We start from the raw sequence: 13,371 nt of genomic DNA on the forward strand, positions 1-13,371 counted from the left end.
TTGAGGAGATATTTTTGGACATGCTATATTGACTACATTTATTTGTTACAAATTTTTTTTTTTTTTTTTAATTTATGAGAGGTTAACTATTAGGGGCAGAAGGAAGCTAGTAGTAGCACTGAGAAAAAAGAAACAAAAGAGTCATTGAGGCATTATTAAAAATGTACTCAAGGAAACAGAAGGACACTCAGAGAGAAACAGACAAGCAAGACAGTTTTAGAAGCAGCATATTGACTTTTTAAAAAAGAAGACGTATATAGAAATTCCTGATTTCATACACAATCTTTTTCTGTTTTCTCTAGCTGTCCACCTTCTGCCTTTTCCGTCCTCTTCTCCATCTCTCCTGTCTTTCCTTTCTCTTTCTCCTTCCTTTCTCCCCTTCTCCCCCAAAGCATTTGTGTAGTTTTGGGCACAGGGAGAAAAAAACACATGGAAGTAAAAATCTTAAGCATAGAAGATATCTAACTACACATCTAATCCAATTCTCTCATTTTTCAGATTAGAATACTGGGGTCATAAGGATTAAATGGCTTAAGTCAAATAGGTAAGGTAAAGGAGATGAGGCAAGATTTGAATCCAGATTCTCTCTCCAGAAACAGTGAAGCTTTGCAACTATTCTATAGTAGGTCTGGAAGAAAGAAGCTCAGGGCAATGTCTGGCATACAAATAAAAAGACACTTAATAGAGGCTTGTTGAATTTGAATTTTAAATTGAAAAAATGGTGATATGGAAGTATTATATAAAAATGACTTTAGGAAAGAAGTACTTAGGGAACCCCTAGAAGAATCAAATGGAAAAGCAGAAATCAGTTTAGACTGGTAAAAAAAAAGAAAGAAATGCTACAATTATAACTAGAGATCTGATAGACTAATAAAAGAAGGGAGAAATTAGAGACAAAATGTAACTTCATTATATAATATGAAAAAGGAGGAGCAAAGAAAATTTTGTAGATACACTAATTTCTATCCATCAAAAAGGAATTGTCAAAGTGTGGCAGCAAGCTGTTTTTTTTTTTAATTCTTTTATGTGTTTTAAATTCATTTTAATAAAAAAGATTAACCAGAAAATACTACTTATGGAAATTTACCAAATCAATCATATGATGAAATAGTTTAAAAGTATATAATTAAAAAGTGGAAGGGCCCAGATCATTTGCATTTGAGCTACAAGATAAAATAGTAGACATTAAGTAAAATAGAACACCAAATTAATAAACTGATTAACATTTTCTGTTGACAATAACAAAATACTGCTAATTTGGAACCTGTGATACCTCTACAGGAATAGGATTGTTCTTTGTTATCCATCCTTTTCTTCATAGCTCAAATAATGTACATAAGTTTATAGGAAGAATGTTTACAATTCTAAGTGTTTTTGAGCACAGAGATTTAATTCAAGTCAATTACAAACAATGTATTAGTTGTGCTGGGGCTAGTCCTAGAAAGAAGCACATGGGAGGTCAAGAGGTGTTAGAGAAAGAGTCCTATGCTTGCTGACACAGGACCTGAGTCCAAATCCTGGCTTGGGTCTGTGTGACCTTGAACAAGCCAATTGACTTTTCCAGCTCTTATCTGATCATAAAAATTAGGGGATTAAATCTGGAAGATCCTTTTCAATTCTAAATCTATGAACCTATTATATATAATTATACACTAATCAGAACACAAAACTACTAGTAAGCAATATTTTGTTAATCTAAATGACTATATATTAGTAAAAAGTGCTTTAAAAAAAATTAAATAGCAACCTAATAATTTATATGGGTTTCCCCCCCAAATTTCTTCGAATTAGGTGAACTTTTTCCTGCATCATGTTATTTATTTTCACTTGTAGCTTTCTAAAATTTATAGAATCCAATCCAACAAACACTTTTAAAACCTCCTATGTAATAGACACTGTACTAAGTATTGGTGATACAATTAATAAAAAGAAAGATAGTCCCTGTCCCCAAGAAACTTATAATCTAATGGGGGAGAGGGAAGAAACCAACACACAAAAAGGAACACTTAAGAGGTTACCTAGAATGGGGGCATCTTGTTCTGAGGAGCTGAAACTAAGCAAAACAGCAGATACAAAAGTGGATTGAGCCGAGAATCCAGTTTCTGCCCTCTATAAAAGAAGGTACTGGGGAAGTTTGGTACTCTATTGTTCAGCCCCCTATTCCAAGAAGAAAGGAGGCTGCAGGAGGTGGTGTCAATCAAGGATTGATTTAGCAGAACAGTGATGAGCTATACTTGAAAGGGGAATCTTGTTCTATGAAGTTGAAACTAGGCAAAATAGCAGATGCAAAAATAGAATGAGAATGCCGATTTGATGATTTCTCTTTCATCCTAAGCTATATATGAAGTATTTGCTATCCTCACAAGACATAATAGTAGTTTGTGTTTTTCAAACTTTTTTCCTAAAAAAAGAACTAGGACTATTTGACAATGGAAATGACAAAACTCAAAAGAATTGCCAACTATTAACAATCATACGAAAGACTGCCCCTAGTCATTATTAAGAGAAATGCAAATCAAAATTTGAAGTTTTGTCTCACACATAAGCAAACTGTCAAGATAACCAAAGACAGAATTGTCAATGTTGGATGGGATATTTTGGAAAGACAATCAATCCCCATGTATTTACTAAGCACTTAGTATGTTTGAAGGGGCAACTAGGCGGTTCAGTGGATAGAGTGTCAGACCTGGAATCAGGAAGACTCCTCTTCCAAAGTTCAAATCCAACCTCAAACACTGAGCAAATCACTTAACCTTGTTTGCCTAAGTTTTCCCATCTGTAAAATGAGGTGAGGAAAGAAATAACAAACTTCTCCAATATCCCGGAAAGAAAATCCCACAAGACTGAAAGGACTGAATGCATTTTGGAGGAACTGTTCTGGTCATTAAGGAGGCAAAGATATCCCTTATTTTTAAGGGGTTTATAGTTTTACTGGCAAGATAATAAACTAAGAAATAAATGAAACATGCAAAAAACTATATATTTTCTATTTGGTCCTGCAAGTAATAGGGAGCCACTGGAGTTTACTGTATAATGGTTGGAGAGGAAAGGAAAATGACACAGTATGTGCCTGGTGCTTTAGGAAGATCATTTTGATAAGTCAGTGGAGGATAGACTGGGGCGGAGAGACTTAAGACAAAGAGATCATTCAGCAGGCTTTTACATTAATCCAGATATGAGGTGATAAGAGCCTGAACCAGGATGACTGCAGTGTCAGAGGAAAAAAAGGGCAATATATGAGATGCAGCAAAGGTAAAATTGTATAGAACTGACAGGACTTGGCAACTGATTGGCTATGAGGAAGTAAGAAAGAATGAGGAGTTGAGGATGACTCCTCAAGGCCTAGAAGGATGGTTAGAGACCCTTGACAGAAATATGGGAGTTAAGAAGATATGAAGGTTTTTTGAGGGAAGATAAGGAAAATATAAAAGAATTTCTTTGCTTCAGTGAGGGATATGATGCAATACATGTGACCAATTTGTAGTGGATCCATTCAGCTCAGCACAAAAACATAGTTGTGAAGGCAATGGGATGATGAGAATAAAGCTTAACAGGACAAGACTGGGTACAAGATAAGGGGACAAGATTAAAGGTTTGACCAAAATTGGTAATTAAGAGGTCATAGGCTTCTTTGAAGAAAAAAGCTTCAGTTAATTAAAAGGGTTAGTTGATTAGGCAGTCAACAAGTATTTATTAAGTACCTAGTAGGTGATAAACACTGTACTAAGCACTAGGGATATGAAGAAATTCATCTTCCCTGACCTCGAGGATCTCACATTCTAATAATGGAAAAAACTTGCAAATAACTATATACATATGAAAGATATACAGTGTAAATGGAAGGGAAAAAAAAAAAGTCTCCTGCTGAAGATGGATTCATGTTGAGTATTGAAAGAATACTGAAGGAAACCCCAAAGTAGGTGTGAGCATTTCAAAGATGGAAGACAGTGGCCTCAGATGCATGGACTTGGACCTGAAGTTGATTAAGGAATGGGGAGAGTTTAAGAGAATCACTTTGGCAGTTGAGTAGATTGCCCAGCTTCTTAAACTGAATATGGAGATTGCGAGATTATGATTTATTATTGGTAATGTTGATCTGTATATCTATTTTATATTCCTATATATCCAAGGTCACATAAAAATTTCTCAGACAAAAAAGGGTCACAAGTAGAAAAAATTTAAGAAGCCCTGAAGTAGAGGATGGAATGGAAATAAGGGAATTAGGGAGACCAAATAGCAAATTTTGTAATAATTCAGATGAGAGATGGTAGGTCCTATGTGTGAGTAGAGAGAAGGAAATGTTTATAGGAAATATTTGGAATGAACAATTAAAATCTGTAAAAGCCTGGAAATGTGGGGGTAAATTCAAGTTAAGACTAGGGGGATGATGCTAAGGTTGCAAGTCTAGGTAACCAAAAAGATACGACATGCCAACAATAATAGGCAGTTTGGAGGAGTTGGAATTTTTGAGAGAAAGAAGTCAAGTTCTGATTAGTTTTCTCACATGTAGAAAATGAAGAGGTCAGACTAGATGATTGCAAAAGTTCCTTCAAGTTCTAAAATTCTATGATTAAAATTTTTGAATTGGATGAGAAAAATTAAAGACATTGCTGAAGGTTAAATTATCCAGTTATCTTTTGGTTCCAATTAGGCTCATGTAAGAAATAAAGGAATTAAATTTGAAGAGTTCAGTTGCAAATGAAAAAGAACTTCTTGAATATAGTGAAAATTCGAGTTATGAACATTTCAGTTCTAATCCTAAATGGCTGAGATATATTCCAAGTATCTTTCAACTGAAGTAACCAACAAATAATAAAAGTGAAATTTGTTGGAAAGATGGAAACATAAAAGTAGAAAATCGCTTTGAAATTAAATAATATCATTAAAAATTCAACCAATCCTAAAGGCTACATTTTGTTTTGTGTCATTTTGCTTTTCAAAAACAAATTTGTAATGTTGAAAATAGGATGTTCACAAATCTAGAAAGGTAGCTCTAGTAGTCATTAGCATAGAAATGATTATTAAACCCATTAAATCTAATGAGATCATTAGGAAAACTGGAAGCTATAAAGTCCAGGACAGAATAAGGAGGAACATCCAGTTGTAGGACATAATATAGATGATACTTGACCCTAGAAAACAGAACACTCCATTAGATTATGTGGAAAACCAGGAGAGAACCCAATAAAGATGCTTTTTTGTTGTTGTTTTTTAGTACTAGAAAAGGTTAGAAAAAATATTTTGTAGTGCTAGAGATTTAATAGGAGTTAAGACATTATGCCATTAGCACAAAGCTACTATATAGGTAGCCAATTTATTTAAAAATAAAATATAGAAATAGAAAAGTAAAAGCTTAATTCAACCAGCATTTAAAAAAAAATCTTTTTTTTTCTGTGAACAAGCATCAGTTTTAATCTCCTTCCTCCCATGAAAAAATAAAAACAAAATCCTCCTAAAAATTATACATAATCAAACAAAACAAATAACTATATTGATCATGTCCAAAGAATATATGCTTCATTTTGACTCTGAGTCTATCACCTCCCTACCAGAAGGTGGGTAGTATACTTCCCTGGTCTTCTAGAATCAGAACCTATCTAATTTAAAAATTAAATAGATCCATTCTTTTATTTTATAATATTGTACATCTTTATGAAGAGCCAATTTAATTCCCCAATGGCATTACAACACCACACACACAGATATTACACATACACATGAAAAATTATCATACCTCAACATCTAAAACGCTTCGGGGTTGAGCTTGGCACAGCATACTTAACAACTGTAAAATTAACTCTTCAACATATTGGAGAGCATCCTCATTTGAAGCAAGTGTAGGATGGACTTGCATCTGGACCTACAACCACAAAGAAATAGAATCAAATTTAATGTCATAGAAAAATAAATTTCAATTAAAAATATATAATTGCTGATATCTTTATAATATTATATATATTAATTATATATAATTAGTTTTTATTAATAGGTTATAAAAGTTGAAAATAATTTAAAGCAAATAGATGCTTTCTCAAGTACATGCTTGTTGACTTGAATTTATTTTGTGTTCATGATATACATAGACCTGTATGTATGTGTTTACTTGTCTGTTAGAATAGAAAGCTCTGGAATTAGGAATTATTTCTATGTTCATCTTTATATCCCTAGTACCCAGAACAATTCCTTAAAATTACTAATGCTTTATAAATATTTATTGATTGTCCAAATCAACCTTTTCAACACTATTTCATCTTTTGTGATCTTGCTAATGTACTAAGTGTGAGGTGAAACTGTAGTTTTAGTTTGCTTTGCATTTCTTTTTATTAACAATGATTTAATATGGTGGTCAATAGTTTGTTATTCTTCTTTTGTTTAGCTATTAAAGCTCTTTATAACTTTGCTCTTTCCTACCTTTCTAATATTCTCACACTTTTGTTCTTTCCAATGACACTGACTCCCTTATAACAAACTCCAGGCATTTTCATTACTTGTCTCCCACATCTAGAATGAACTCTTTCTCACATTTCTGCCTTCTAGCTAAAAATCTCATTTTCAAGTCTTTCTCTAGAGCATTCCCTCTGCTGATCATCTCTGGTTTATTTTATTTGTTTAGAATTCTTTGCATGTTGTCTGCCCATTAGATTATAAGTTCTCCGAAAGCAGGAACTATCGTGTCTTTCTTTATATCTCCAGTACTTAGCACACTGCCTGACAGTAACATATTTATGGACTTAATGTCTGAGTGGAATCACATCACAGCTTGGCTATATTTTAGCTCTAAGGTCCCAGATAATTCCCCATGAGTTTTTTTTATGGTAATGAAATTACAGGTACTAATAATTCTTTTCCTTCTCTACCCATTTATATCTAAAGGGTTTCAGGTCATTTCAGAACTCCATGAGTACTAGTGACCACAAATCTTCCTGCCTCAGTTTTCTCATCTCTAAAACATGGATAAGAAAAACCTTTACCTCCTAAGGCTGTTATGAGAATAAAAAGAAATAATATTTGTAAGATACTTTACCAGCCTTAAAAGGCTTTGTAACTGTTAGCTATTAATACATTATTGTTGTTGCTATTGCTGTTAGACACTGGTAGTGGAGTGAAACTTTCCATAAATTTGATATTCAAATTTGGTTCCTAATAGAGCAATAATTCATACAATTTCTGAAATGACTCAATTAAATTATGTATGATTTGCAAAGTTTTTTCCTCACAAATTAAATTGAAATATGTATTATATTACTTCCATTTTCCAAATAGAGGAACTGAAACTCTAGTTAATGATTTGTTGATAATAAAATAGCTAACTAGTGTATGAGGAAGAGAATAAGCATTTTCATACTGACTACTATGTTCTAGGCACTTTACAAGTACTATCTCACTTGAGTCTCAAAACAACTCTTTAAGGTAGATACTTTTATTCCCATTTTAGAATTGAAATAAATGAAGCAGAGATTAAGTGCCTTGCCCAACTTTACATATCTAATCAATGTCAGAAGGCTAGCTTTGAACCAAATTTTTCTGGAAAATATTTACTCATTGTACTACCTTGCTCTAGAGGCATTTGAATAGAGAAATATAATGAGTACCAAAATAAGTTTGGTATTTTGGTATGAAATAAAATCATGTTATCTTTTCCATATTTCCTCAAAATTTCTTTTGTACTCACATGCCAATTGGCCCAGCAGTTCCAAATCCCCCCTCCTAAGGTAACTGGTCCTTTCAAGCACCAAATCTCTAGAAAACATCCAGAGCAAGTTCTCTATTTCCCTTTACTCACAGAAATACTTATCAGTAGTAGAATGAACCCTCTTCCCATCACCAAAACAAGGCTTCCTTCTTTCTCTTTCCTTCCTTTTTAATTCTTTCCCCATTCTCTTCACCCACACTTTTAAACAGAGTAGATCATATAGCTCTCATGGTTAAAGGTAGTTAATATATATTTAACTCAAGAGATAAAGGTACTTATAAAAGATAAATAACTGTGATTACATGGAATTAAAAATGCTTTTGCAAGGAGAAAAATAATATACCTGAGATAAAAAGGAATGAATAGGAAAAAACATTTATACCATATTTCTCTAATAAGAGTATGGTATCTAAGGTACATAAATAAAACACAAACACACACATACATATGCGCGCACGCGCCATTTTCCAATAGATAAATGGTCAAAGGATATATACCAACAACTCTTTAAAAAATTGTGTATTCTCATCCACATGAAATAATGTTCCAAATTACTAATAAGAAAAATGCAAAAGAAAATTACTCTAAAGTTTTATCTCATACTCTGCAAATCGGCAAAGACCAAAAAAATAGCAATAGTCAATTCTGGAGAGGTTATAGAATGAGGAATACTAATACATTTGATAGAACTATAAGAAATGGTGCAATTATTTTAAAAAGCAATTTGTATTATGCAAATAAAATGACCAAAATGTCCATCATTACCTTTTCAACCAGACTCCATAACTGGGCTTATACCCAAAAGAAGGCACAGATAAGAATAAGACTGCTACATAAATAAAAAATATTTATAGTAGCACTTTTTGTGATAGCAAAGAATTTGAAACAATACAATGACCAGTGATTGGCAAGTGGCTAAACAAGTGGTACACAAATATAATGGAATATACTGCAAATGATGTATGCGATAAATACAGAAATAGAAAATCTATATGAATTGATTCAGAGTAAAATGAGTTGAACTAAAAATAACTGCAACAGCTAACATATATAAAGCATTTATTATGTGGCCCTGTGTTATGTGCTTTACAGTTATTATCTTATTTGATCCTCATAACAACATTGGAGAGAAGGTATTCTAATTATCCCCATTTTTCAGATGAGGAAACTGTATAGCAACAGAGGTTGTGACTTGTAGGAAATCTCTAAGGCCAGATCAGATTTTTCTGACCCCAGATCCAGTGCCCTCATGCCTGTAAAAGCACACAGTCCCAACAGTATACATATTACTACAATAATTTAAAATTATGCATCAGAAAAAAATTAAAAAATAATGCAACAAAATCAAAGATCAAGCAAAACTCAAATGAAGAGATATGAGAGGAAATATAAATTATACCTTTGTGGAGGCAGGAGGTGAACTGGGGATATACACTGAACGTGCTTTCTGACTTTTTCAATGTACTGATCAGTATACATTCCCCCTTTTCAAAAAATGCTATTTTTTATAAGAGATGATTCTCTGGGAATGGAGGGAAAGGGATATTTGGTATAACTCTAAACCGAAGATATGAATTAAAAACTTATTCTTGAAAAACAGATATAAAATCATATTATCAAAACTCTAGAGTTTTAAGGGAACTAAGGGACCAGCTAGTCCTACTCCTTCATTTCACAGATGGGGAAATGCAGATAAAGTGAATTGCTCCAAATTAACAAGAAGATAAATTATCATGGGTGGCATCTGAACTTATGTCCTCTGTATGTAAAGGCAGTGTTCTTTCCAAATAAAATGAAATAAAAATCTTTGATAAAGAATGTAACCTGATGACAATTCTTTTACAAAAACAATCATACTTTAGATGACTTGGTTCAGTAGATAAATTTTTGAATTTTCAACTTTCTGTTAACCTATTGCTTCTACCACAAGAACCTATACAATAGAGCAGGGGTTCTTAATCTGTAGTCTATTAACTTAATTTTTTTTTTGATAATTGGTAGTGATTTTTGTTTTAAACTTATCTGTTTAATTTATTAATTTAAAAACATTACTCTGAGAAGGGCGCTAAAGGCTTCACCAGATTGTTAAAGGAGTCCATGTCACAAAAATGTTACATTTATGCTATAGAAATATTTCTAATAGGGGTTGTGAAGTATAGTGCAGGGTAATTTGGCTAGACTTTTGTGCATTATTTGAAAAATCAAAAGAATTACTGAATGTGAATGTGTCAACTCCTAGCTGTTGGAGACATATGAATCCTTTAAGTGTACTTAGGAATCCCTTGTGTAAACAGGATAAGAAATCACTATGTTGAATTCTAATGAAACTTTAATAGTCTTTTCTATCTAATGGCTCTCTCAAGAATGATTTGGAAGGCTTCTAGATTCTACTTTGCTTGGGTGGGATCCAGATTAGTAGATGATTAAGTCACAAATATAAAAGGAGGATCAGTAATTGAACTGTGAGGATTAAGACCTATATACTTTAATAATAATAATAATAATAATATTTAAATGTTCCATTTTGCTCTCAGGATGATTCTTTAGTGTACAGTTCAATGTCCTAGAAACTTATTTCTCTGTCATTGAAAAATAAGCAGAAACAAATTAGTTCTTTTTAAATAAACAAAACAAACATTTTAGAGACAATTTCTTTGCCAAAGCTTTTCTAAACTATCAAAAATAGTAAAAATTTTCTCTTTCTCCCCTATTTTGGTATTTTGGGAATGTCTGTTGACTTGCCATTTGGTCTGGGGGAAAAAGTAACTATTTTTATTGTATTTCCTGAATTAAGAAGTGTTTCCTCCATTAGAAGGTAACTTTAAAGACAGAAACTACTTCACTTTCCTATTTCAACACAGAATAATACCTCGCACAAAGTAATCATTAAAATGTGAGTTCTTCTGGGAGATGACTATGAACCATTACATAGAATTCCCAAACCCTCTATTTTTGTCCACCTGCATTTTTAGTTTCCTTCACAGGCTAATAGCACACTATTTAAAACTCTTTTTGTACAGCAAAATAACTTTGGGGACATGTATGCTTATATTATATTCAATTTATACTTTAACATACTTAATATGTATTGGTTAACCTGCCATGGGGGGAGGGGATGGGGAGAAGGAGGGGAAAAGTTGGAACAGAATTTGCCAATTGTCAATGCTGTAAAATTACCCATGCATATAACATGTAAATAAAAAACTATAATTAAAAAAAAGTGAGTCCTTTGAAGACAGGACTTGTCTTTTGAATTTCTTTGCATTCTCAATCCTGAACTAGCAAAGTGTCTGTCATTTATGTTATTTAAAACTTAATATTAAAATGTAAAAAATAGGTTCATAAAAATAACACAAATGCCACTATAAAAAATTTGAAATTAATCCCCTTTCTTCAATTCTATTGAACTTTTTAAAATGACAAATAGTATACATTCTCTGGGCTGCAATGCTACAACTTACTCCCTAGGACTTTTTCTATCATGTCACAGAAATTTCTAAATCCTGGAATCTCAATTCCGTCCTGGAATACTCTCACTGGAAATACCTCTGCCCAACAGACTCACTCTCTGATTGGCTGGTTCCCTCTAGAATCATTAATTTAAGGGGGAGGACCAAGGAATTCAGATCTTTAATGCTGGATCTCCAGCCTGTACTATTAACCCATCTCCACAAAACTGCTTTGACCATGCCCAGAGCCAGGATACATCCAATGAATTCAGTGAGTTTACCTAACCTTTTCACTCCTTCCCGCATTAGAACTTAAAATCCTTGAGGAGAAAAACTGGATTTCTTTCTGCTTGTATTTGTATTCCTAACCGTCAGAATAAATTAGTCACAAGTAATAAAGGCTTGTTGATATTATAAGAATTATTCTCAAAAACTGAGAAAGCATCCCACTAGATTTCTTTTGTGAGACAAATATAGTTCTGATACTTAACCAGGTATAGATAAAGCACAGGAGAACCATAGACTAATACCATCAATATCATTAATGAATATCAATTCAAAAAATTTATATAAAATCCTGTCAAATAAACTATAGTAATTCACTGAAAAACAAAAAACTACTAGACTCCCTATTTAATAAAAATGACAGCAGAAACTGAAAGGCTTGGACCCGTAAATTACATTATATTACACAACTACATTTTAAATGTACCACATTATTAAAATATAACAATATTAATATAATCTAAATAATTGTTGTTGTTTGTCCTTTATTCTTGAAGGGAACCATAATTTCAGGAAAATGATACTATCACATACAAGTGAATTGGATTTAAGTGAGGGAGGACTGTGCCAAGTCACCTGCCTCACTTTCTCCTCCAAAGCCATTGGGTCCAATAATAACATATAGATCAGTTATGACTAGAGATGACACTGGAAGAATAAAAATGATAGAAGAGAAACAGATGGCATGTCTCTCAGAACTATGAGTACTAAGATATAGTCTTAACCAAACAAGGGAGAGAAAGAATTATAAAAGATGAAATTGATAACTTTGATTACATGAAACTAAAAAGCCATGGCAAAGACAAAAATTAATACAAATAGGATAAGAAGGGCAAATGAGAAAGAAAAGCTTTATATCCATTTTCTCAGGTAAGGGTTTGATATCAAAGGTATATAAACAATTAACAAAAGAAGAGCAAAAAACCATTCCCAATAGACAAGTGATCAAAGGAGATGAACAAAGAGTTCTCAAAAGAAGAATTCCAAACATGAAAGAACGTTCCAAATAGCTAACAACAGTAAATGCAAATTAAAACAACCCTAGGATTTAACTTCACACCTCTGCAAATTGGTAAAGACTACCAAAAAATATCAATCAAGTGTGCTGGTGCTTTATTGATAGAGCTATGAATCAGTTCAACTATTTTGGAAAGCAATTTGATAATGCAAATTAAGTGGCTAAAATACTCATACCCTTTAATCTTGAGGTTAGGGACTATCTTTTATTTCTTTCTGGATCTCCATTGTTTGGTTCAATACCTGGCAAATAGTAGGGACAATCGATATTTACTGGCTGATTGCTTGATCCAGAGAAATCACTAGGAAGTTTACCCTCCAAGGAAGCTTCAATATGCATGAAAATATTTTTAACAACACTTTTTTTGTGATAGCAAAGAATTGGAAAAAAAAGTAGATGACCATTGACTAGGAAATGGCTAAACAAATTGTAATACATAAAATATAATGTAATGTTATATGGCAAATATGGTGAATACAAAGCAGCATGGGAGAAAGTTCTCAGAGAACCAATGCAAAGTGAAGTAAACAGAGCCAGGAAACAATATACACAAAAACAACATTAATGTAAATGGAAAGAAAAATCACAACTACATACTTGTACACATAAACAGAAATCAAAAGCAAATGCTGCCAAATTACAAAGAACAAGCATGGCTTGAAAGAAGAGATGTGAAAATATACTTCAAAGCCACCCCTTTCCAGAGCGGGGAGAGGTATACAAGTGTTATATATTGTATATATTTTCAAACTTTTTTTTGCTATATTGATCAGCTTTATTGATTTTTCTCTTTTATTTTTGTTAATCAATAAAATTTACTAAGCACCTGCTATATTCTAGGCACCATGCTGAGGGATGCAAAACATAGAACTTGTCTAAAGAAGCTTACAATCTAATAGGAAAGACAAATGCTCCACTTCTGTGGA

The 13,371-nt window shown here is 32.7% G+C and overlaps 1 protein-coding gene across 2 annotated transcripts in view; it reads right to left on the reverse strand.

The window, feature by feature from the left end:
• The window catches only part of SOS1 (SOS Ras/Rac guanine nucleotide exchange factor 1), a 172,527-nt gene that overhangs the window by 96,085 nt on the left and 63,071 nt on the right, over positions 1 to 13,371 (reverse strand). For both annotated transcript variants that reach the window (XM_051975136.1, XM_051975137.1), the window contains exon 2: positions 5,735 to 5,860. In XM_051975136.1, coding sequence (XP_051831096.1) covers positions 5,735 to 5,860 — 126 coding nt within the window. The remainder of the gene's footprint in view (positions 1 to 5,734; positions 5,861 to 13,371) is intronic.

This window comes from Antechinus flavipes, chromosome 2, assembly GCF_016432865.1.
Source record: "Antechinus flavipes isolate AdamAnt ecotype Samford, QLD, Australia chromosome 2, AdamAnt_v2, whole genome shotgun sequence".
Classification (NCBI taxonomy): domain Eukaryota; kingdom Metazoa; phylum Chordata; class Mammalia; order Dasyuromorphia; family Dasyuridae; genus Antechinus; species Antechinus flavipes.